Source organism: Giraffa tippelskirchi, chromosome 9 (assembly GCF_054371585.1).
Source record: "Giraffa tippelskirchi isolate mGirTip1 chromosome 9, T2T-mGirTip1v1.2.pri, whole genome shotgun sequence".
Classification (NCBI taxonomy): Eukaryota; Metazoa; Chordata; class Mammalia; order Artiodactyla; family Giraffidae; genus Giraffa; species Giraffa tippelskirchi.
The window spans coordinates 74,196,639-74,223,399 of record NC_137283.1 but is presented as its reverse complement, the minus strand read 5'-3'; the positions used below and the strand labels follow the sequence as shown (position 1 = coordinate 74,223,399).

At 37.5% G+C, this 26,761-nt stretch overlaps 1 protein-coding gene across 3 annotated transcripts in view; it reads left to right on the top strand.

Annotated features, from left to right (window-relative positions):
* COL19A1 (collagen type XIX alpha 1 chain) overlaps nt 1-26,761 on the top strand; it is a 441,848-nt gene that overhangs the window by 231,985 nt on the left and 183,102 nt on the right. For all 3 annotated transcript variants that reach the window (XM_081529388.1, XM_081529391.1, XM_081529389.1), the window contains one exon: nt 14,536-14,589. In XM_081529388.1, coding sequence (XP_081385514.1) covers nt 14,536-14,589 — 54 coding nt within the window. The remainder of the gene's footprint in view (nt 1-14,535; nt 14,590-26,761) is intronic.

Below are 26,761 nucleotides of genomic sequence, written 5' to 3'. Positions count from 1 at the left end.
GTTCTTCTGTGTATTCTTGCCACCTCTTCTTAATATCTTCTGTTTCTGTTAGGTCCATACCATCTCTGTCCTTTATCGAGCCCATCTTTGCATGAAATGTTCCTTTGGTATCTCTAATTTTCTTGAAGAGATTTCTAGTCTTTCCCAATCTGTTTTTTTCCTCTATTTCTTTCCACTGATCACTGAGGAAGGCTTTCTTATCTCTCCTTGCTATTCTTTGGAACTCTGCATTCAGATGGGAATATCTTTCCTTTTCTCCTTTGCTTTTCGCTTCTCTTCTCTTCCAAGCTATCTATAAGGCCTCCTCAGACAGCCATTTTGCTTTTTTGCATTTCTTTTCCATGGGGATTTTCTTGATCCCTGTCTCCTGTACAATGTCACGAACCTCTGTCCATAGTTCATCAGGCACTCTGTCTATCAGGTCTAGACCCTTAAATCTATTTGTTACTGCCACGGTATACTCATAAGGGATTTGATCTAGGTCATACCTGAATGGTCTAGTGGTTTTCCCTACTTTCTTCAATTTAAGTCTGAATTTGGCAATAAGCAGTTCATGATCCGAGCCACAGTCTGCTCCCGGTCTTTTTTTTTGCTGACTGTATAGAGCTTCTCCATCTTTGGCTGCAAAGAATATAATCAATCTGATTTTGGTGTTGACCATCTGGTGATGTCCACGTGTAGAGTCTTCTCTTGTGTTGTTGGAATAGGGTGTTTGCTATTACCAGTGCATTCTTGTGGCAAAACTCTATTAGCCTTTGCCCTGCTTCATTCTGTACTCCAAGGCCAACCTTGCCTGTTACGCCAGGTGTTTCTTGACTTCCTACTTTTCCATTCCAGTCCCCTATAATGAAAAGGACATCTTTTTTGGGTGTTAGTTCTAGTTTTTGGGTGATAGTACAGTATATGTACACAAATGTAAAGAAACACACTCATATAGTCTGAGAGAAGAATGCCAGGATGCAGTCTCTGTGGATGAAGATTTGATTCTGCTTATCAACATTTCAAATTTTCTTTGAACCAGAAAATATAGCTACAGATAGTCTCCCTCATTTATCAAATTATGCACATACAAGGGTAAAATTTAAACAGTGTTTGAAATAGTAAAAGAATGGAAACAATCTATATGCCCACCACAGGTGAATGGTTAAAGGAGTTATAGTATTATTCTTATTGTAAAAATATAAAATGTTCACATTTTATGACTGCATGAATATTAGTATTTGCAGAGCCAAGTAGTGTACTTTCCTTTCTTGAATTGTTTTATTGTTGTTTTCTGGTGTTTCTAGTTATGTATTTCCCCTGCAGTTATCTTCCATACTTTGCAAATCTCTCACCGGACGGAGTCCCTTTCAGACCTCTTACTCATCCTTGGCTACAAGCTTTCTAGGCCGACTATGAAATTCTCATTCTGTGATTCCCTTTATTTTTTTCCTGGGTGGATTCCAATGTTTCTTTGCCTTGCCATCTCCTGTCTTCATTTTATTCTTTCATTTATGTGAACACATCTTCGAGCAAATTATTAAGAAAATGTAAAACGGAAGTAAATTTTCTGAGCTTTTACATGTCTAAAGATGTGTCTGTTCTACTCACATTCAGTTGATAGTTTGTCTTGGTATAGAATTCAAGATTGAGAATTATTTCTATCAAAAGTACAAAAGTTTTGCTCCATTGTCTTTTAGCATCAGTGATGTTGCTGAGACATCTGATGTTTTCTGAATTCTTTTTTCTTTCTAGTTTTCTAAGAAGAGAGAAAACAAGAATTCTGTTTTCTGATTACCTCACCATTATTCTCCTGAAACTCTTCATTCAGGGAGACCGAGGGGAAAGACCCTCTTTTCCATTCCCTTTCCAAATGGATAGAAGTACCCTTGTATCTGCTCCTTCCCCTGTGCTGTGTGATTTATGGTTAAACTTTATGATCTATGGGAACATCTCCTGATACATGGTGATAAGGTACTTGACATTTAGAAACACTCTTCTGCTAATACAGTCTAACTTCCAGCTCCCATCTGTATCTATGTTGACTCTTCCATTGTCTTTACATTTATACTATTATTCCCTTAATCTTCCTGAGTAAAATTAATGCCTTTGGCAGAAAGAATGGAGGTCAAAAGAAGTTAAAAAGTGAAAAGTCCTCAATCAATATTTTAATATTTAGAATTTTTTGTTTTTTTAAATTTATTTATTTTTCTATTTTTTTACTTTACAATATTGTATTGGTTTTGCCATACATTGACATGAATCCACCATGGGTGTACATGTGTTCCCTTCCAGAACCCCCCTCCCACCTCCCTCCTCATCCCATCCCTCTGGGTCATCCCGGTGCACCAGCCCCGAGCACCCTGTATCATGCATCGAACCTCGACTGGTGATTCGTTCCACATATGATAATTTACATGCTTCAGTGCCATTCTCCCATATCATCCCGCCCTCACCCTCTCCCACAGAGTCCAAAATACAGTTCTATACATCTGTGTCTCTTTTGCCGTCTCGCATACAGGGTTATCTTTACCGATTTACTAAATTCCATATATATGCATTAGTATACTGTCTTGGTGTTTTTCTTTCTGGCTTATGTCACTCTGTATAATAGGCTCCAGTTTCATCCACCTCATTAGAACTGATTAGAATGTATTCTTTTTAATGGTTGAGTAATATTCCATTGTGTACATGTACCACAGCTTCCTTACCCCTTTGTCTGCTAATGGACATCTAGGCTGCTTCCATGTCCTGGCTATTATAAACAGTGCTGTGATGAACATTGGGGTACACGTGTCTCTTTCAATTCTGGTTTCCTCAGTGTGTATGGGATTGCTGGGTCATATGGCAGTTCTATTTCCAGTTTTTTGAGGAATCTCCACACTGTTCTCCATAGTGGCTGTACTAGTTTGCATTCCCACCAACAGTGTAAGAGGGTTCCTTTTCTCCACACCCTCTCCAGCATTTATTGCTTGTAGACTCTTGGATAGCAGCCATTCTGACTGGCATGAAATGGTACCTCATTGTGGTTTTGATTTGCATTTCTTTGATAATGAGTGATGCTGAGCATCTTTTCATGTGTTTGTTAGCCATCTGTAAGTCTTCTTTGGAGAAGTGTCTGTTTAGTTCTTTGGCCCACTTTTTGATTGGGTCGTTTATTTTTCTGGAATTGAGCTGCAGGAGTTGCTTGTATATTTTTGAGATTAATTGTTTGTCCATTGCTTCGTTTGCTATTATTTTGTCCCATTCTGAAGGCTGTCTTTTCACCTTGCTTATAGTTTCCTTTGTTGTGCAGAAGCTTTTAATTTTAATTAGGTCCCATTTGTTTATTTTTGCTTTTATTTCCAATATTCGGGGACATGAGTCATGGAGGATTCTGCTGTGGTTTATGTCGGAGAGTGTTTTGCCTATGTTTTCCTCTAGGAGTTTTATAGTTTCTGGTCTTACGTTTAAATCTTTAATTCATTTTGAGTTTATTTTTGTGTATGGTGTTAGAAGTTGTTCTAGTTTCATTCTTTTACTAGTGGTTGACCAGTTTTCCCAGCACCACTTGTTAAAGAGATTGTCTTTTCTCCATTGTATATTCTTGCCTCCTTTGTCAAAGATAAGGTGTCCATAGGTGCGTGGATTTATCTCTGGGCTTTCTGTTTTGTTCCATTGATCTCTACCTAAAGAAACAAAAGACCTATATATAGAAAACTATAAAGCACTGGTGAAAGAAATCAAAGAGGACACAAATAGATGGAGAAATATACCATGTTCATGGATCAGATGAATCAATATAGTGAAAATGAGTATACTACCCAAAGCAATCTATAGATTCAATGCAATCCCTATCAAGCTACCAACGGTATTTTTCAGAGAACTAGAACAAATAATTTCACAATTTGTATGTAAATACAAAAAACCTTGAATAGCCAAAGCAATCTTGAGAAAGAAGAACGGAAATAGAGAAATCAACCTGCCTAACTTCAGGCTCTACTACAAAGCCACAGTCATCAAGACAGTATGGTACTGGCACAAAGACAGAAATATAGATCAATGGAACAAAATAGAATTTTTTCTTTGTTATAGTATAGAACATCTTCCCCATTGGAAGTTTGGTTTTCACCACCTTACTCAATTGCAGCTTACTTAACCTCATATTGTATATACCATCTTGAGTTATCTGATTAAACTCCTAAGTCTTTTATATGGTGTATAGATGTCTCTGTACTGATTTCTGTTTTAATCCTAAATTTACTATCTTATTTCCTTCAGCCTAGTCATTTATGTTGCATAGCCCAAATGCAAACGTTATTGATATTATTACATTTAGAATATTATTTCTATCATTATGTCTATTCTTCAGAAGACATTGGAAGATGTATGAAAACAGCCTATGTACAGACTATCCCTCTTTCTGCAGTAGAATTATGTCCTGTCGTCACTGAACTATACAAAGCCAGCCCAAGGTACAGATTGTTATGAGAATCAAACTAATCATTAAAACTAATCAATCATATTCTCCCTCACATAAATCATTAAGGCAGATGATACAAATGGATTTGACAGACCATGGCCCACCAATTTTTTACTTATCAACAGAGCCTTGAGTTTAACTGAAATCAAACTATTTCATGTATTAAGTTAGGACCAACATAAAGATTTTCATAGCCAAGAATAATTACAAATATGAAATTAGTAAAATATGAAATTGCTTATGACTAATCAATAAAAGTGAGTCAAGAATAATTGCCAAATAGGAAACTACATTATTTTAGATGATAATAAGCATTTAAAATAACTCAGTTGGATCTATTTCTTTGTAATTAATGGTTTACATGGATACTTTAATCTCTGCAGTTCATGTTGTATTTTCAAAAAGTAAGTACTTAATCCTCATCAGTGTGAGATAAATTAAAGAAAGAAGCTTATATTTCTTCTTCTGATGAAGGGCAAACTCCTCCAAATAGAAGTGTAGCAACTACTTTGCAGTACTACCACATAAGAATTTTAAATAACTTGGATTATTTTGGTACCAAGTGGGATTTGAGGATGAAGAATATAGGTTTCTAAATTGGAATTTCTGTAGCTATGGCAATTAATATCCTCAGTAGAGCAGAAGTACCAGGAGAAGTATAAAGAATCAGAATCTTAGCAGTCATTCATCCATTCAACACCTCCTATATACAGTCCATATTGCTAGATAATATGCAGAGGGAAATGGAACAGAGGATATATATATATAACTTTTGAAGTGGAGTGCCTCATCATAGAGGGAAAAGTCACTGTTAGAGAAAAATCTGTGGGACATACAGATGTCCCACAGCATTTCAGAGTCAGAGACTATGTTCTGTTATTTAATTTATAATATTTCTAGTTTTTATTGGTTGAAACAATAGTGACTGAAGAAATGCTATTTCAGAATCTATATAATAAGAAGAAACGTGATTTCTGAGTTCAGAAAACATAGAAAAAGATTAGTGTTAAAATTTACCCTGCACCATTCCATGTTCGATGCATGTGACAAGGGCTCAGGGCCGGGGCAATGGGATGATCCAGAAGGATGGGATGGGGAGGGAGGTGGGTGGGGGGTCCAGGAAGGGGAACACATGTAAACCCATGGCTGATTCATGTCAATGTATGGCAAAAACTATTACAATATTGTAAAGTAATTAGCCCCCAACTAAAATAAATAAATTTATAAAAAATAAAAAAAATAAAAAAAAATAAACTTGCAAATAAAAAAAAAAAAAAAATTTACCCTGCAATCACAAGGAACAATAATTCATCATGTTTCATGTCTAAACTGCTATCAAAGCTTTCAAATGAAATTGTTAAGTTTTGAAAGCACAGTGAATGACCTCCATTTTTTAAATTGTTGAAGGTAAGATAAAATTGTCCATCCACTTATGGAACCTGTTTACTGTGACTGAGAATGATTGAAACATTCCTGTTCACACAAATCTGTCATAAAGCTTTCTTTCTGGTGTCAGCTCTTCTTATCCTTCTCTTATCAGTGTTACTGAAAAGGTTTGCAAGGGCTTTTTCAGTATATAGAAAAGGTTCTACTGTTTTTATTTCAAAAGCATCTATTTCTTAATGTGTGACAACTGCTTATGATAAAATGATAAGCTTTTTATGTGTAATGTAGAATTCCTTTGCTGAATACTTACACACCCTAAGGAAAATTCTTTCTTGTGTTAGTCTTGAGAATTCTGTGAAATAGTATAAAACCGGCCACTCCTTTCTCATCATAAACATTCTTAAATGCCGCTTCTCAGAACTTATATGAAAATCACTTCCCATGACTGTGGACTTTATTATACTTTTACTTACTTGTTTTTGTGTTTTTTTCTGATACTTCCGACTTATGAAATTTGTTCCCATTATTCTCATATTAGAAGCATGAAATTTTCTATAAAGACAATAACTTTGTTTTCCATCTTAATTTTGTACATGCTATTAGAAAGACAAAAAATGCCGTGGTGGTAGCCAAAGAATTTATACAGATTCTGCTTAATTTTGTGTTTCAGGCCTATGAAGCATATTCTAAAGTAATAATCATAACACTTAAAATACACCTACTTGCATAACATTTTTGTTGAAGTGGGTTTTAGGGATCATATGCTCTGCAACATTTCTGGCAAGAGAGTACAAAGAATATTTTAAAATGAAACTTTCATTTTTTACTTCAGCTCCTTTTTTTGATTGAGAAGTTATGAATATATTTTGCCCTCATTTCACAAATGAAAATGTGTTAAAATGCAATTAATCTACCCTATTAACTCTATGAAACATTGTCTGTATTTGTTAAACACTTCAAAATTCTGCTGTGAACCAGTTAATTCTAAGTAATTTCTCAGTTAAATATTTACATGGGCTTTCATGATGATAAGCTCTCGCCTGTCTTAAATAATGATCAGATTGTCCAGTGTAACACACTGTAATAGCAACCCACTAGGACTTAAAATGGTTTAGCTGGTTGGGACTATTTTTTGCATAGTTTTATCCTAGCTAAAAGAGGTAACAGCTTTAGGAATTCCTTTCCTTGTCAACATTTCTAATGTCCAGAGTTCTGTTTAAAAATGAATGCTTGTATGGAGATGTTTACATCATGAATATCCTAAATACAGTCTTAAGTTTCTCTTTCAGAAAGGGCAATAAATCTTTATGATCGTAAAATTTTAGGAATAACTCAGTTTAAAGTTATTTTCATATAGCCTAAGTAGACGGAAAAAGTAAAAAAAAAAAAAAAAAAAGGATAGGAATTATTCTTCACCAAATTTAACTGAAGAAGAAAATAATGCATAGATTATGCAAAGATTCTATATGCACAAAGATACTTAATACATGATTCTCTGAATAGGAAAATAGTATAAACATGTAAAACTTTAATAGTAGTCAAAGATTTAAATAATCATAATAGAGATGATGTCACAAGTAGTAGATGATAAATTTTTTTTTTAATTTGAGCTTTCACAGACTTCAGAGTTTTTGTTTGTTTGTTTGTTTCTTGAAGTATGGCATATATGCAGAAGAGTATATATCACAAGTTGTAGTTCAAAAGATTTTTTACAAATTGAATATATCCACATTACCAACATACAGATCAAGAATAAGAACAGTTGAACATACCCATGATACCAAAATCCAGATCAAGAATCAGAGCAATTACAATAAGAGTAGATGATTAATTCTTAGATGAACCGTAAGGCAGTTTTACTCTTAGACATCAGAGAGTGGAATGATCACTTCAGATGAGACATAGAGACAAGACTGAAAGTTCTCCAATGTGGTATTTAAGTCCAAGGCAAAGTTTTGAAAATAAATATAATTATATGTAGACCAGGAACCTGCTTCATACTACCACTGATGCTTAGTATTATTCTATCTCTGTTTAGTTCCTTATGATCTAGTTTTATAAGTACTTACTAATTATCTTCTGTAAGTATGGTAAAAGAGAGAAAAAAAAGTGATTCTTTGTCCTATAAAACTCATAGTCAACTAAGAGGATGAGTAAAATATACATATAATGGTATTTACAAGGTTAGAAAAAGAAGGAATTATTGAAGTGTTCTGAGGCAAATTCTGAGCTCTGCCCAAGTTTAATATGAGGAGTTTCAGCCTTGGTATAAGTTTTGCTCAGTGATAGGTTAGTCCATTGTTTGACATTACTAAATGCAAGGAATAGTTAGCTGAAGAATTGCAAATAATGTTCAGTTCAGTTCAGTTCAGTCACTCAGTCATGTCCAACTCTTTGCAACCCCATGAACCGCAGCACGCCAGCCCTCCCTGTCCATCACCAACTCCCGGAGTCCACCCAAACCCATGTCCATAGAGTCAGTGACACCATCCAACCATCTCGTCCTCTGTCGTCCCCTTCTCCTCCTGCCCTCAATCTTTCCCAGCATCAGGGTCTTTTCAAATGAGTCAGCTCTCCACAACAGATGGCCAAAATATTGGAGTTCAGCTTCATCAGTCCTTCCAATAAACACCCAGGGCTGATCTCCTTTAGAATGGACTGGTTGGATCATCCTCAAATTTTAATTTCATAATTCTGGAAAAAAATATGATTTTTCTATAGTTGGTGGACCTATGTTTTACTAATGATAGTACTGACATTATTTTTCTTTGTAAATCAACTAATAATATTTAATAAAATCAGATCAAAAATATTCTGAATATTAATGTAATAGAGCTAGGATTAAAATTTGGTCATGGATAATCCAAATAGACAGCAGAGACATTACTTTGCCAACAAAGGTCCATCTAGTCAAGGCTATGGTTTTTCCAGTTGTCATGTATGGATGTGAGAGTTGGACTATAAAGAAAGCTGAGCATTGAAGAATTGATGCTTTTGAACTGTGGTGTGGAGAAGACTCTTGAAAGTCCCTTGGACTTCTAGGAGATCCAACCAGTCCATCCTAAAGGAGATCAGTCCTGGGTGTTCGTTGGTAGGACTGATGTTGAAGCTGAAACTCCAGTACTTTGGCCACCTGTTGTGAAGAGCTGACTCGTTGGGAAAGACCCTGATGCTGGGAAAGATTGAGGGCAGGAGAAGAAGGGGACGACAGGGGATGAGATGGTTGGATGGCATCACCGACTCCATGGACATGAGTTGAGTAGGCTCCGGAGTTGGTGACGGACAGGCAGGCCTGTTGTGCTGCGGTTCATGGGGTCGCAAAGACTCAGACACAACTGAGCAACTGAACTTAACTGAATTGAAAATAGTGAATTGGATTAAAAATATCATTGGAGATGAAAAATAATCCCACTTTTTCATCAAATTCCTTGCTGGGTCCTAGAGTTAGCAAAGGTCAGGAGTGGGGGAGGACTCAGAATCATGACTGTCTGGGAGGCATGTTAGTGGGTTTATCTGTGAGTATACCATATCTTACTTTGGGGCTTTTAACAAAAAGTTTGTCATAAATTTTTTTAATCCATTGAATACATTCCAAGTCAAGTTTAATATTTTCATCTTATGTAGGCTTTTGCTATGTAATTTTTCTTAACTAATAAAGGGAGTGGAATTTTTATTACATGTGGCTCAGAATTAATTGTACTCCCTTGATGAATGTTCAGTGTGTGTATGTTTTAGTAGCTCACATTTAAAAACAATGCAAGATCTGTCAACATTTGGATGTATATCAAAAATGTTATGTGTAAGTTTGACTATTCATGAAATTATAATAGCTTCCAAGGGTAAAGGGTAAGAGTTTTATCTGAAGCCAAGATTGCGTCAATCTTTAAAAAATGACACAAGCCGTTGTAATTATCTTGTAATTAATCTTGGGTACATTTTGATTTTAAAACTTGTTTTTCTTATCATGTCAGGAATTTACCATCCTAAAGTTGACGTAATTAGGCAACTTTCTTTGGTTATCTATCATTTGGCAGGTTTTTTTGGTTAAAAAAAAAAAAGAAAAAACAGAACTGATCACATTTTTCATTCCCTGGTTTTTATTCCTGCTTAAATCAATAAAACATAGGCTCTACATGCCCCTGTAACATTAATTTTTCCAAAAATAGGTAAAATAATAAATACATACATTTTATGAATGCTTGCTCAGTTGTTCAGTCACGTCCAGCTCTTTGAGACCCCGTGGATGGTTGCCTACCAGATTCCTCTGTCCATGGGATTTTTCCAGGCAAGAATACTGGAGTAGATTGCCATTTCCTTCTCCACATTTTATGAATACTTTCTGGAGGAAGACTCAGGAAGATTTGGGGAACACTGAGCATTGTTGGTGGCTTGCCAAGTGGCTCAACAGTAAAGAATTCACCTGCAGTGTAGGAGGCACAGGAGACATGGGTTCGAGCACTGAGTCGGGAAGATCCCATGGAGGAAGTAATGGCAACCCATCCCAGTATTCTTGCCAGGAAAGTCTCATGGACAGAGGAGCCTGGTGGGCTACAGTCCACGGGGTCACAAAGAATAGAACTTGACTGAGGACTGGGCACACATACACGAGCACTGGTGATACATGCGGGATTTTTTGTGTAAATGCTTTTTCAAAATTAGTTACAGACTTTATACTAAATTCTGACAATTTTAATCAAAGAAAAGCTATCAGAGTGAAAAATTAAAATATATTTGTGATATTTTTATTCTAAATAAAATTAGATAGTAAAATTGCCATGCCATGATATTTATGAAAATTTAATTTCTATGAAAAACCAAAAAAAATGCATACATAATAAATACATTCTCACAAGCATACCTGATGTTTTAATTTAAATGTAGTTATGACTTTTAAGGAAAATGGTTACATTATAAAAATGAATCCTAATTTTCAAAAATTAGATAATAATGCTTCTCCTGAAGGGATGAAGGTGAATTCAGATGTTCAAGTGTGTCTTTACTAGATTTCTCATATTCCAGAGTTTAAGGCTCTTAATATATAGTAGATTAATCATACATATTTTAAAAACCCTTTAAAAGTGTCAGCTTTACCCAAAAGCTTTTTTTTTTTCTTCTAACAGTGGATGGATTTCTCATTATGATTTTTTTCAATAATTAACAAGTACCTGGTGTTAAATAAGACAATGATTCTACCATTGTCCTTACAGCCTGGTGAATCATTTCCTGAATAATCGTTTAAAGGGAATTATGATAAATAACTTAAAGGGCAAGTACAGGCACCTTAAGACTGATGCGATAAGGCGTTCATCTCTTGACATGATCCTCTACACAGAAAACCCTAAAGACTCTACTAGAAAATTACTAGAGTTAATCAATGAATATAGTAAAGTTGCAGGATATAAAATTAACACACAGACATCCCTTGCATTCCTATACTCCAATAATGAGAAAACAGAAAGAGAAATTAAGGAAACAGTACCATTCACCATTGCAACAAAAAGAATAAAATACTTAGGAATATATCTACCTAAAGAAACAAAAGACTTATATATAGAAAACTATAAAACACTGATGAAAGAAATCAAAGAGGACACAAACAGATGGAGAAATATACCGTGTTCATGGATTGGAAGAATTAATATAGTGAAAATGAGTATACTACCCAAAGCAATCTATAGATTCAATGCAATCCCTATCAAGCTACCAATGGTATTTTTCACAGAACTAGAACAAATCATCTCACAATTTGTATGGAAATATAAGAAACCTCGAATAGCCAAAGCAATCTTGAGGAAGAAGAATGGAACTGGAGGAATCAAGCTGCCTGACTTCAGGCTCTACTACAAAGCCACAGTCATCAAGACAGTATGGTACTGGCACAAAGATAGAAATATAGATCAATGGAACAAAATAGAAAGCCCAGAGATAAACCCACGCACATATGGACACCTTATCTTCGACAAAGGAGGCAAGAATATACAATGGAGAAAAGACAATCTCTTTAACAAGTGGTGCTGGGAAAACTGGTCAACCACTTGTAAAAGAATGAAACTAGAACACTTCCTAACACCGTACACAAAAATAAACTCAAAATGGATTAAAGATCTAAACGTAAGACCAGAAACTATAAAACTCCTAGAGGAAAACATAAGCAAAACACTCTCCGACATAAATCACAGCAGGATCCTCCATGACCCACCTCCCAGAATATTGGAAATAAAAGCAAAAATAAACAAATGGGACCTAATTAAAATTAAAAGCTTTTGCACAACAAAGGAAACTATAAGCAAGGTGAAAAGACAGCCTTCAGAATGGGACAAAATAATAGCAAACGAAGCAACAGACAAACAATTAATCTCAAAAATATACAAGCAACTCCTGCAGCTCAATTCCAGAAAAATAAACGACCCAATCAAAAAATGGGCCAAAGAACTAAACAGACATTTCTCCAAAGAAGACATACAGATGGCTAACAAACACATGAAAAGATGCTCAACATCACTCATTATTAGAGAAGTGCAAATCAAAACCACAATGAGGTATCATTTCACACCAGTCAGAATGGCTGCTATCCAAAAGTCTACAAGCAATAAATGCTGGAGAGGGTGTGGAGAAAAGGGAACCCTCTTACACTGTTGGTGGGAATGCAAACTAGTACAGCCACTATGGAGAAGAGTGTGGAGATTCCTTAAAAAACTGGGAATAGAACTGCCATATGACCCAGCAATCCCACTGCTGGGCATATACACCGAGGAAACCAGAATTGAAAGAGACGCGTGTACCCCAATGTTCATCGCAGCACTGTTTACAATAGCCAGGACATGGAAGCAACCTAGATGTCCATCAGCAGATGAATGGATAAGGAAGCTGTGGTACATATACACAATGGAATATTACTCAGCCATTAAAAAAATACATTTGAATCGGTTCTACTGAGATGGATGAAACTGGAGCCCATTATACAGAGTGAAGTAAGCCAGAAAGAAAAACAACAATACAGTATACTAATGCATATATATGGAATTTGAAAGATGGTAACGATAACCCTATATGCGAGACAGAATAAGAGACACAGATGCATAGAACAATTTTATGGACTCTGAGGGAGAAGGTGAGGTGGGACGTTCTGGGAGAATAGCATTGAAACATGTATATTATCATATGTGAAACAGAACACCATTCCATGTTCGATGCATGAGACAAGGGCTCAGGGCCGGGGCAATGGGATGACCCAGAGGGATGGGATGGGGAGGGAGGTTGGTGGGGGGTCCAGGAAGGGGAACACATGTAAACCCATGGCTGATTCATGTCAATGTATGACAAAAACTATTACAATATTGTAAAGTAATTAGCCCCCAACTAAAATAAATAAATTTATAATAATAAAAAAAAAAGGCGTTCATCTCTTTATGTGGACAATCAGGGAAGATCAGGCTGGGTTTTCTTGAGGTCAGTTTGTGCCCTGGAGGATGGAGGGGTCTGTGTCTAGTGCCGCCTAGAAAGCTCTTACAGGTGAGCAAGCAAGCGGGTGATGGAGCAGAAGGATAGAGGAGAGTAATAGATGGATCAAATCCATCTATCTGGAGCTACATCTGTTGGACTCGGGGACTGGATGTGAAAGAGACGTGAGAGAGGCAAGTGTGGAAGATGAGTTCTAGGTTCCCAACAAAGCTCCAGCAGGATGGTGCGTGGGTTTACAGAGTCGGGGTGCTGGAAAAGGCCCCAGTTTTGGTGGGAGGGTCCTAAATGTGGTATCGCTGTGCTAAATTCAAATGCTGGTGAGAGCAGAGTGGGTGTATCATGCGGGCAATTGGATATGTGGACCTACGAGCTCAAACATAAATTTAGTAAAAATCTTGGCATCATTGGCCTGGAGAATCCAAAGTCCATGGCATAATACGAGATCATGGCAGGAGAATGGGGAGAAAATGGGCCTAAACCCTCACACTGAAAGGCTTAATAGGGAAGGAGGAAGCAGCCAGAGAGATTGAGAAGCCTCCAGAGGGGTAACAACTAGCCATCAATTCCAAAGACTTTAAACAGCAGCGGTATCATCATTCTGGTTTTTGTGCTGAGGATTTCTGTGTAATAGTAGTTATCTGTGAGACTCAGGAGATTCAGATTAGCGCACCTGGGATTTCCTGTGCCTTTTGTATAATTGAAAAAAAAATGGTTATTTTTTTCTACCACTTGAAAAAATACTTTTCATTAGAAAGTATTAAATAATGTCTACGATGCTAAAAATTAAGTGTTGTAAATAGATGAATGTTGAAACCAATGTCATAACCAGCTGTTTTCTCAGAGGAAAACTACAGAGCCACTCTCAACCAAAAATGCTGTTGCATTTATGGAGTTTAAATGCATGAAGAGGCATTTTTTCTCTGCCTGTAAATGTTGTTACCTTTTATTGACAGCAGGTTGATTAAAAATAAAAAGACATGGTTGTAATCATATGAGCGTCATCCCTGGGAGTGGACACTGGTTACGAATCTTTCTTTTCTTTTGTCGTGTTAACTCTGAAGATAAACCAGTCAAAGAAGGAAAAGTTCACCATTATTAATGTATTGTATAATCTAAGCTTGGAAGAGCTCAGATCACTTTAAAAGTTTTTGTATAACCAATAAAATTAGTATTAATTTTCACAACATTCTTTGCAAGGTAGGCATGCTTGAAACAATCTACTAATATGTGTCCTTTTTTCCTTGTAGGGTTCCCTGGGGATACAAGGCCCCCAAGGTCCACCTGGAAAAGACGGTCAGAGGGTAAGTAAACTCAGAACAATTGGCAGGCATACTAACTCAGAGGTTACTTATGTCTGAGCTTATAAAAACAAATTGGACTACAGCAGGCAAATGGGCAATGGGAGAATATCAACTATCTGAAAGCTGAAATTTGAGATTTTTGACAGAGCTTTTACAATCCAGAAAATTCTATATATTTTCCAGATTGGCAGCACAAGTGTGGAGATACTGTTTGGGTGAAATGAATTACCTGTAATTTGATCTGGAACACGTGATCCTATTGTGGGGTTTTTGAGTTAAGCTCATCTTTGTTGATTTAAGTTTAATGAGTTATCTTTGTAGAGTTTTAGCCTGTTCATGAATTCTGGAAAGACTGTGGATATTAACTGCATTCTTTAGCCAAATTAAATTATTGACATTAGTGACTTTTCGTAGCTGACTTTTCCTACCTTTGAGATTTGTATGTATCACGTGAACACATTGTACTTGCTGAGGGAGTATGGCAGTCACCTTCCAGTTCAGTGAGGCTAACTGGCTCCCAGTAAAAGGAAGCCCTGCAGTGAAACTTGGTTAGCCCTCCATGAACACTCTCTGCAATGGGGTACCCCATTCCTGTGGCTAACTGTTATAAACTATTTTCAAATCATGCTAAAAGATTCCAAACATTTTATATGTGCTTTCTTATATGAGTAGTATTTTTAACTTTTGTTACCTTATAGATGAGAATTGTGTGACTCATGGAGTGTAGATGCCATGCCTAAAGTTATAGAACTAATGAAAAATCAAGCTAGTACTTGAATGTCGGCTTTCTGACTTTAGATTTCATATTCTCTTTTACTGTCTCAGCATAGTAACCCCAGATCTCTTTCTTAGTCATTTAAATTTATTATTCCCTGTTGTGCACCCTGGCAAATAAGTCTGTTGCCTCAGATATATGAGTCCTTCAAATATTTGAAGACCTATAGTATTTTTACCAAGGTTTGCCTTTTGTCAGGTTGATAATAAAATCCACATTCTCTAAGTTCTTCCTCTTGTCTAGATTATTGACTACCTAACATGCCAATGGTCTTTCCCAGAAAACACTCATGAACTTCTGAAGGTGTCAGTAATGGAACTGGAGGTATATATGGTGTTTAGGGCATAGTTAAGCATGGCAAATACGCCCTGTGCCTACAACCACAGGCTTCTATTGCAACCTAAGATGAGCCAATGCTTCTGTGAATGGCATCACACTTTGTTTTTCCTAACTCCTTCTACTAGGGCAGCTCTCTTTTCTAGAATTTGTTTTCCAGAGTTACAATTAAAAGTTCATTAGGAAAAAAAATGAACTAGATGACATCGAAGTTTGTTCAGTTAAAAAATTCTGTATCCAGTTCTTTTTCCCAGTGGCTATTTCAGTGAACATAGTCAGGCTTAATAAGTTTGGATGATGAAAAAAAAGAAAAGTGTTGTGAATAATAGCTAACACTTATGGGCTACCTATTTCTAATTTCATTTATTTCTCACAATAGCTCTGTGAGGTAGATTCTACTACGGCACTCACAGGGAAATGGAGTTTGTTCAGGAGCCTAAATAGAACACATAGCTATTAAGTGGATTATGTGGGTATCTAAAAACTGTTTACAAAGTAGTCACATTTGGGTTCTACTCTCAACACCTATGTGTATAATTATGGTTTCCCCTTTTTAGCTCTCCAGCTCACTACCCAAGAGTTCATTAATCCACCTGATCAAAGTTTTAAATAGTCTAGGGAAAAAATTGAAGATTACCTCCCTAGATCTGTGCTTTTGAGGCTATCTTAAGCATTTTACCCACTGGAGGCAGAGGACTAGATGAAATGACCTTGTGTAATTAATGCCTAAGCTTCTTATTTTCTCACAGTCATGGCCAAGATGGCTGTTCCATCTAGGACAAAGTTTCTGAATTAACTTCTGTCTTCAGCATCCAGGGGACATTTTGCTTGTAGTAGCTACTCCTTCATGGAAACTGAGTGATCAGTTATACCCCCTAATTAATATATAAGGAACAAAATATATAAGGAACACATAACAAAATATCCAAAATATGTAAGGAACACATGCAACTCAGCAGCAAAACATGCAACAACCCAATTTTCAACTGGACAAAGGACCTGATAGACACTTCTCAGAAGAAGACATACAAATGACCAACAGCTGTATGAAAAGGTGCTCAATGTAGCTAATCATTAAGGAAAACTAATCAAAACCACTATGAGCTATCACCCCACATTTGCTAGAATGGCCAGTGTCAGAAAGACAAGAGATAAGCATTGACAAGGTTATGGAGAAAAGGGAACCCAGGCTCCCTGCTGGTGGAAATGTAAATTGGCATAGCCACCATGGAGAACAGTATGGAGGTTCCTCCAAAAGGTAGAGCTACCTTAGGAGTCACCAATCTCACTTCCGGGTGCATATCTAAAGGAATGAAACCAGTATTTTGAAGAAATATGCATACCCCCATAATATGGAAAGTGAAGTCGCTCAGTCGTGTCCGACTCTTTGCGACCCCGTGGACTGTAGCCTACCTGGCTCCTCCATCCATGGGATTTTCCAGGCAAGAGTACTGGAGTGGGTTGCCATTTCCTTCTCCAGGGGATCTTCCCTACCTAGGGATCGAACCTGGGTTTCCCGCATTGCAGGCAGACGCTTTACCCTCTGAGCCACCAGGGAAGCCCCCATAATATGGAAGCAACCTAAATATCTATTGACAAGTGAATGAATAAAGAAAATACAGTTAAACACACACACACATACACACACACGCGCACACACACACACACACACACACACATACAGTGGAATATTATTTCAGCCTTAATAAAGAAGGAAATCTTGCCATTTGTAACAAAATGGATGAACCTGGAGGATATTATGCTAAACGAAATAAGCCAGTCATGGAAAGACAAATACTCACTTATATGTGGAATCTGAAAATGTAAAAATCCATAGAAACAGGGAGTAGAGTGGTGATTACTATAGGATGGGGGAGAGGGGAGATGTGGGTCACAGGGTACAAAGTCTTAGATATACAAGATGAATAAGTTCTGGGGACCTAATGTACAGCAATGAGAGTATAATTAATATTGTGTTGGATACTTGAAATTTGATGAAAGAGTAGATCTTAAGGGTTTCCACCACATAGAGATAACTGTTTGTGAGCAGATGGATATGTTAATTAACTTGATTATTGAAACTATTTCATAATGTGTTAACTATATCAGATCAAGTTTATACCTTCAATATACACAGTTTTAATTTTCAACAATGACTCAATAAAGTAGTATGATAATAAAACTAATAAACAGAGTTTTAATTTCAACTCCAGAAAGTAGCTTATACTCCCTGGGTGGTTTGAGATGAAAATTATGGAGCTAAGTGGGTGAAGGTAGGCAGTGTGTCTGAATTCCTCCCTCGGTAGCAGTGATTTTTCTTTTTAATTTGTGTGGTAAGAACATTTAACATGAGATCTACTCTCTTAACAAATTTTAAATATACAATGAAATTGTGCTTCTTTTTAAAAATAAAGTATAGTTGAGTTGCAATGTCATGTTAAGCAAAGTGTACAGCAAAGTACTCAGTTATATAGGCATTCCTTTTTAATATCCTTTTCCATTATGGCTTATTATAGCATATTAAATATATTTCCCTGTGCTACAGAGTAGGAGCTTGTCGTTTGTCCATTCTATATATAAAAGCTTACATCTGCTAACCCCAACCTACCTCTCTGTACCTCCCCCAGTCCCCTCCCGCTTGGCAACCCCAAGTCTGCTCTCTATACCCCTGAGTCTGTTTCTGTTTACAGTGAAACTGTACTTCCGACTTGGGCTGACGTGTGGTCATTTCAAGGCACCTCCTCCTTTATTTTAATGAAAACTTCTTCCTGGTCAGATCCTCACCGGTCCTACAACTGCGCAGTTGCCTTTCTGAATCACAGAATAGGAATTGATCCTTGTCATCGTTAAATTTCATCTTCTGGGTTTTACTTTCTAACACCATTCTGTTAAGTGTTCTCCCAGTGAGATAGCTCTACACCACCTTAAAGTTTGATAAGCCTACCCTCTGAGTCTTCATTCATATCACTAATAAATCCTGAGCAGGGCAGGCCTGACTCTGTGTAACACCAGCAAAGCTATCACCTTATCTACCATTGATATTCGTGTGGCGAGATACAAATCATGTACAAATATATTTGACCTCTCCTTCCTTCCCACCCACATTTCTTAATCTGTCTTGTAACATAATTATGAGAGTCTTTGTCAGGCTAGCTGAAATGAAAAATATTCAAATGAGGTTCTTTAAAAATAATGATGCTTCAAATTGAAATTGTACACTAGCAAAGCTTACATTTCAGAAGAAGGTGAGTTAACGAATAATTCAAACTTATGTATTCTTCATGATAATTATGAAGGAACATATTCAAATTATAAAGTTCAACCACTATATTATGCAAATTTACTCCATTTATAAACATGTATAGTCCAGGTAATTTTATATTACCTTTTATTCTATCTTATCAAGAGTAACAGTGTCAGAAACTAAAGAATGTAGTAGAATTTTATAGATGACATTAGGCAAGCTTCATTATTATTGCTACTGCTTTTCCACAAATGCCGTCAGGTCAGGTATTATTGATGTTATACACATTTACAAATGATTATTTCCAAATGTGCTCGATGATTCAATCTGCTTTTCAGTTACTTGAAGGGGAAGTACATTAAAGGAATAAATATTCTTCAATATTTTCATTTAGGCCCAACTTAGTGCTACTATTTCTTCTCTGCTCAAGAGTTAAGCAGCACACAGCTTTTTGGACACACAGATGTACATGTCTGTCTGTGTGTGTGTGTCTGTGTGTGTACATACACACACACAGACACACGCACTGAAAGCTGAGACCAGCAAGTTTTCATTTCTCTGAAATTTGCAAAAGAAAGCAACAGAAAAATCTAGGAATTTAAAATTCTTTTCTATTGACCTATTCTCAAGCAAACCCATATTTTTTTACAGGTGTTTGATCAAGAAGGAGTTTATTGAAATGAAATATATAATATAGGCAAGTTTATTTACCTTACTCCTAGGTATAGTGTCTTTAAGGAAAGTAGAAGAAATCATTGATTTGTTAGTTTTTATCAATGATTAAAAAGATAGTATCTTCTATTCTACAATATCAGACATGAGTGTCACATGTAAACATACCATAAAAAAAATAATGTTTCTATAAAGCATCATAGAAAAATGTTAATAATACTACTGTTATTGCTATTAAGGCATAAGGACTCTGATTGATAAATTCCTTTAATTTTTCTCTTTAAGCCTTTGTGTAGTTTTCTGTATGCACAGTTCAGTTCAGTCGCTCAGTCATGTCCGATTCTTTGCGACCCCATGAAGCTTATCACGCCAGGCCTCCCTGTCCATCACCAACACCCGGAGACCACCCAAACCCATGTCCATTAAGTCAGTGATGCCATCCAACCATCTCATCCTCTCTTGGCCCCTTCTCCTCCTTCCTCCTTCAATCTTTCCCTACATCAGGGTCTTTTCAAATGAATCAGCTCTTCGCATCAGGTGGCCAAAGTATTGGAGTTTCAGCTGCAACATCAGACCCTCCAATGAACACCCAGGTCTGATCTCCTTTAGGATGGACTGGTTGGATCTCCTTGCAGTCCAAGGGACTCTTTAAGAGTCTTCTCCAACACCACAGTTCAAAAGCATCAATTCTTTGGTGCTCAGCTTTCTTCACAATCCAATTCTCACATTCATACATGACCACTGGATAAACCATAGCCTTGACTAGACCGACCTTTATTGACAAAGTAATGTCTCTGCTTTTTAATGTTCTGTCTAAGTAGGTCAAAACTTCCCTTCCAAGGAGTAAACGTCTTTTAATTTCATAGCTGCAATCATCATCTGCAGTGAATTTGGAGTCTCAAAAATAAAGTCAGCCACTGTTTCCACTGTTTCCCCATCTATTTCCCATGATGTGATGGGACCAGATGCCATGATCTTAGTTTTCTGAATGTTGACCTTTAAGCCAACCTTCTCCTCTTTCACTTTCATCAAGAGGCTCTTTAGTTCTTCACTTTCTGCCATAAGGATGGTGTCATCTGCATATCTGAGGTTATTGATATTTCTCCCGGCAATTTTGATTCCAGCTTGTGCTTCCTCCAGCCCAAAGTTTCTCATGATGTACTCTGCATATAAGTTAAATAAGCAGGGTGACAATATACAGCCTTGACGTACTCCTTTTCCTATTTGGAACCAGTCTGTTCTTCCATGTTCAGTTCTAATTGTTGCTTCCTGACCTGCATACAAGTTTTTCAAGAGGCAGGTCAGGTGGTCTGGTATTCCCATCTCTTTCAGAATTTTCCACAGTTTATTGTGATTCACACAGTCAAAGGCTTTGGCATAGTCAATAAAGCAGAAATAGATGTTTTTCTGGAAATCTCTTGCTTTTTTGATGATTCAGCGGATGTTGGCAATTTGATCTCTGGTTCCTCTGCCTTTTCTAAATCCAGCTTGAACATCTGGAAGTTCACGGGTCACCTGTTGCTGAAGCCTGGCTTGGAGAATTTTCAGCATTACTTTACTAGCGTGTGAGATGAGTGCAGTTGTGCAGTAGTTTGAGCATTCTTTGGCATTGCCTTTCTTTGGGATTGTGATGAAAACTGACCTTTTCCAGTCCTGTGGCCACTGCTGAGTTTTCCAAATTTGCTGGCATATTGAGTGCAACACTTTCACAGCATCATATTCCAGGATTTGAAATAGCTCAACTGGAATTCCATCACCTCCACTAGCTTTGTTTGTAGTGATGCTTTCTAAGGCCCACTTGACTTCACATTCCAGGATGTCTGGCTCTAGGTGAGTGATCACACCATCATGGTTATCTGGGTCGTGAAGATCTTTTTTGTACAGTTCTTCTGTGTATTCTTGCCATCTCTTCTTAATATCTTCTGCTTCTGTTAGGTCCCTACCATTTCTGTCCTTTATTGAGCCCATCTTTGCATGAAATATTCCCTTGGTATCCCTAATTTTCTTGAAGAGATCTCTAGTCTTTTCCATTCTATTGTTTTCCTCTATTTCTTTGCAATGATCGCTGAGGAAGGCTTTCTTATCTTTCCTTGCTATTCTTTGGAACTCTGCATTCAAGTGGGTATATCTTTCCTTTTTCTTCTTTGCTTTTTGTGTCGTTCTTGTCACAGCTATCTGTAAGGCCTCCTCAGACAGCCATTTTGTTTTTTGCATTTCTTTTTCTTGGGGATTGTCTTGATCCCTGTCTCCTATACAATGTCACAAACCTCCATCCATAGTTCATCAGGCACTCTGTCAGATCTAGTCCCTTAAAACTATTTCTCACTTCCACTGTACAGTCATAAGGGATTTGATTTAGGTCATACCTGAATGGTCTAGTGGTTTTCTCCACTTTCTTCAATTTCAGTCTGAATTCGGCAATAAGGAGTTCATGATCTGAGCCACAGTCAGCTCCCAGTCTTGATTTTGCTGACTGTATAAAGGTTCTCCATCTTTGGCTGCAAAGAATATAATCAATCTGATTTCAGTGTTGACCATCTGGTGATGTCAATGTGTAGAGTCTTCTCTTGTGTTGTTGGAAGTAAGAACATTATTTTATCGCAAGTACCACACCAAAAATTCTGTTTAAATTTTCATTAGTGGACTTGATCTTCTTCACTGTCTTATAAGCTACTAAATGTTAGATTATAAGTGTTCATTTAACAAAACGTGGTAGCAGTGTGCTTCTTGTACTTAAAAGCTGCTGTTAACCTTAACAACGTTTGGTGGTGATGTATATCTGAGATTTGTGGTCTTCTGTTTTTTCTTTAACCTCTTTATTTCTTCTTTGAATCTTTTACACACCATTATTTTTTCCCTTTGTTATCTTTTTGAAGTCCTACATGTAAAACATTTGACTGACACCTGTTTGGGTCTCCCATCTTTTATAGATTAACACAGTTGTTAAAATTCAACTAATGTTGAATAGTGACCCTAAGCCTCAGATGAGGATTTATCAGGTAGTAGTAGAGAAGGGCATCCTGGGGACACTTGCCCGGACACCAAGGAGATGTCCACCGTTGATGACAGAGAAGGCCCAGGAGGGTGACCAGAACACTGCAGGGCCAGGATGTCAGCAGAAGAGAGTTTCAGGGTGCATAGAGGGTTCAGCAGCATTAAAATTTGGAACAAAGCTGGGGGAGAGATATTAGTTAAAAGAAGAGGTGACTGGAACTGGTGCCAAACTGAGAGAGAAGGTTTAGTTGAATCAATGGGAGAGCATTGGAAACAAAACTTGCAAGAAAAGATATGAGGGAATTAGGGGGTGCATTGTGAGGAAGGAGAGGCAGTGATGGAGACTCTGGGAGGAGAAAGGGATGCGAACTGCATGGGAGCCCAAGATGTCATAGTGAAAAGTGGAATATTTCAGATGGCTGAGCATGTTTGTGAAAGTCTACAGGCAACATCTCAAAAGAACTGGCATTTGTACAGATTCCCTCTAACATATAGATTCCTTATGCTTCCCTGGTGGCTCAGCTGGTAAAGAATCCACCTGCAATGCAGGAGACCTGGGTTCGATCCCTGGGTTGGGAAGATCCCCTGGAGAAGGGAACGGCTACCCACTCCAGTATTTTGCCCTGGAGAATTCCATGGACTGTACAGTCCATAGGGTCACAAAGAGTGAGATGCAACTGAGAGACTTTCATTTTTATTTTTCTTAATAAAATTTCCAAAAACATAAAAAATAATTATCATTTTATGTGTCCTTATTTCTCCTTACAGTCACATTAAGTGCATGTCTGAACAACCTCATGGTTTGAAACAACCAGGGCCTATTCTTAGTCGCTCTAGGTCTCTGAAAGAACATTTATCGGTGAATCAGCCAGGGACTGCCCCAAACAGGAGATTGTTTGGCTGGACCTAGGTGACACCACACTCTAGCTTTCTCTGCTGCTGGATCCTAATTTCAATCCTGAATAGAGAATTTATATTTTAAATGCCATATAAGTCACCTTCTTGGAGAAGGAAATGGCAACTCATTCCAGTATTCTTGCCTGGAGAATCCTGTGGACAGAGGAGCCTGGTGGGCTACAGTCCATGGGGTCACAAAGAATTGGACATGACTAAGGGGTACATCAAGGCTGTATATTGTCACCCTGCTTATTTAACTTATATGCAGAGTACATCATGAGAAATCCAGGAGTGGATGAAGCACAAGCTGGAACCAAGATTGCTGGGAGAAATATCAATAACCTCAGATATGCAGATGACACCACACTTGGCAGAAAGTGAAGAAGAACTAAAGAGCCACTTGATGAAAGTGAAAGAGAGTGAAAAAGTTGGCTTAAAGCTCAACATTCAGAAAACTAAGATCATGGCATCTGGTCCCATCACTTCATGGCAAATAGATGGGGAAACAGTGGAAACAGTGTCAGACTTTGTTTTTTTGGGCTCCAAAACCACTGCAGATGGTGAGTGTAGCCATGAAATTAAAAGACTCTTACCTTTTGCAAGAAAAGTTATGACCAACCTAGACAACATATTAAAAAGCAGAGACATTACTTTGCCAACAAAGGTCCATCTAGTCAAAGCTTTGGTTTTTCCAGTGGTCGTGTATGGATGTGTTGTTGTTTAGTCACTAAGTTGTGTCCAACTCTTTTGTGACCCCACAGACTGTAGCCTGCCAGGCTCCTCTGTCCATGGGATTTTCCCAGGCAAAAATACTGGAGTGGGTTGCTGTTTCTTTCTCCAGGGGAACTTCTAGACCCAGGGATTGAACCCAGGTCTCTTGCATCTCCTGCATTGGCAGGCAGATTCTTTACTACTGAGCCACAAGGGAAGCCCTGTATTGATGTGAGAGTTGGACTATAAAGAAAGCTGAGCACCGAAGAATTGATGCTTTTGAACTGTGGTATCGGAGAAGACTTGAGAGTCCCTTGGACAGCAAGGAGATCCAACCAGTCCATCCTAAAGGAAATCAGTCATGAATATCCATTGGAAGGATTGATGCTGAAGCTGAAACTCCAATAGTTTGGCCACCTGATGTGAAGAACTGACTCACTGGAAAAGGTCCTGACGCTGGGAAAGATTGAAGGAAGGAAGATAAGGGGACGACAGAGGATGAGATGGTTGGATGGCATCACCAACTCGATGGACATGAGTTTGAGTAAGCTCTGGGAGTTTGTGATGGACAGGGAAGCCTGGTGTGCTGCAGTCCATGGGGTCGCAAAGAGTCAGACACAACTGAGCGACTGAACTGAACTGAAGTGACTAAACCACCAAGTCACCCTCTGCCTTGCTCTCAGTTTAGCTTCTCTGCCCGTGCCTGTCTGTTTTTTTCATTTTAATCCCCTCCAGGCAGCCATCCCTGTAACTGTCTCCTTTTAACATTCTTCTGCAGATTTTACTTTTTACTCTCCCTCGAAGTGCTTTCTTCAAGCCACTTTGCAGCCTGCATCTGAGGTCAAGCTTCCTTGTGTCCTAAACAGCATGGAGGACTCACCCTCCATATAAACACAGAGGGAAAGTGTGTTTTTTTGCTTGGACTCATGTATAAATATGTAAACATACATGCTGTGAATGACAACTGAGAGGTTTTGCATTCTATAACTAGTGGTTCATGTTTATTGCACATGTTAAACTTCTGGCATCAGGTGACAGGTTTTTCCATTTACTTCCCGTGACATTTCCTGACGATTTCTCCTTAAGGATTACCTTGAGAGTTTGGAGAGATACCATCCATCTTTGACCCTATCTGCAGCGTAGACGGGAAACTGGGCAAGTGTGTACCCTGTGCAGGCCCAGAGAGCTATGCCTCTTTCCCCTAGTGGCTTCTGTGAATGCGCAAAACTGACATGAGGCTCAGAGGATGGAATCCATCAAATCTCCACATGTCCCTGCATTGCTGTTTGCAGGGCTCCATAGACGTCTTTGGGGAACTGTTACTGTTGTTCCAGTACCTGATATTGCCAACTTTGCCTTTACTTGACTTTCTTTCCAGAAAGTCACCATTTAGGATTATCTAGTTATCCACAGTTTACCTATAAGACTATCAAAATCAACACTTATAAAAGGTCAATAATTGAGAAAACATTTATTGAGTTAAATTAATATTGGTGAGAAAATATACTGTGATATGAATTCTACAATATAATAAATCATATGTTGGTTTATTTTGTTTTTTAATTGAAATGTAGTTGGTATTATATCAGTTTCAGTTATACAGTGTGATGATTTGACATGTTAATAGCTCATACTCCATTTAAGTTATTGCAGAATAAATGCTGTATTCCCCTGTACTGTACAATATATCCTTGTTGCTTATTATTTTATTCATTATAGCTTGTATCCCTTGATGCTACATCCCGTCTTGTGATTCCCCCCATCCTTCTCCTCACAGGTAACCACTAGTTTTCTCTCTATACCTGTGAGTCTGCTTTTGTTTTGTTATATTCATTTGTTTCTTTTATTTTTTAGATTCTGCATATAAGTGATCACATAATATTTGGCTTTCTCTGTACTATTTATTTCACTAAGCGTAATACTCTTTAGGTTCATCTACATTGCTGCAAATGGCAGATTTTAATTCATGTTATGGTTATAAATTCTGATTTATGTGTGTAATATATGTCACATCTTCTTTATCCACTCATCTGTTGATGGGCACTTAGGTGGCTTCCATATCACAGCCACGGTAAATAATCCTTCTGTGAACATTGCAGTGCACGTATCTTTTCAAATTAATGTTTTCATTTTCTTTAACTATATATCCAGGAGTGAAATTGTGAGATCATATGGTAGTTCTGTTTTTAGTTTTTTGAGAACCCTCAATACTGTTTTCCACAGCGACTGAACCAATTTACATACCCACCATCAGTAGATAAGGCTTCCATTTTCTCTGCATTTTGCCAACATTTGTTATTTTTTGTCTTTTTGATGATAGCTTTTCTAACAGGTGTGAGGTGATATTTCTTTGATTTTGCCTTTCTGTGATGATTACATCTTTGCATGTGCCTATTTGCCAACTCTATGTCTTCTTTAGAAACATATCTATTCAGGTCTTCTGCCCATGTTTAAATTGGATTTTGGGTTTTGGGGTTTTTTTTTGACATTTAGTTGCATGAGCTGTATGTTTATTTTGGATATTAACCCCTCATCAGTCATAT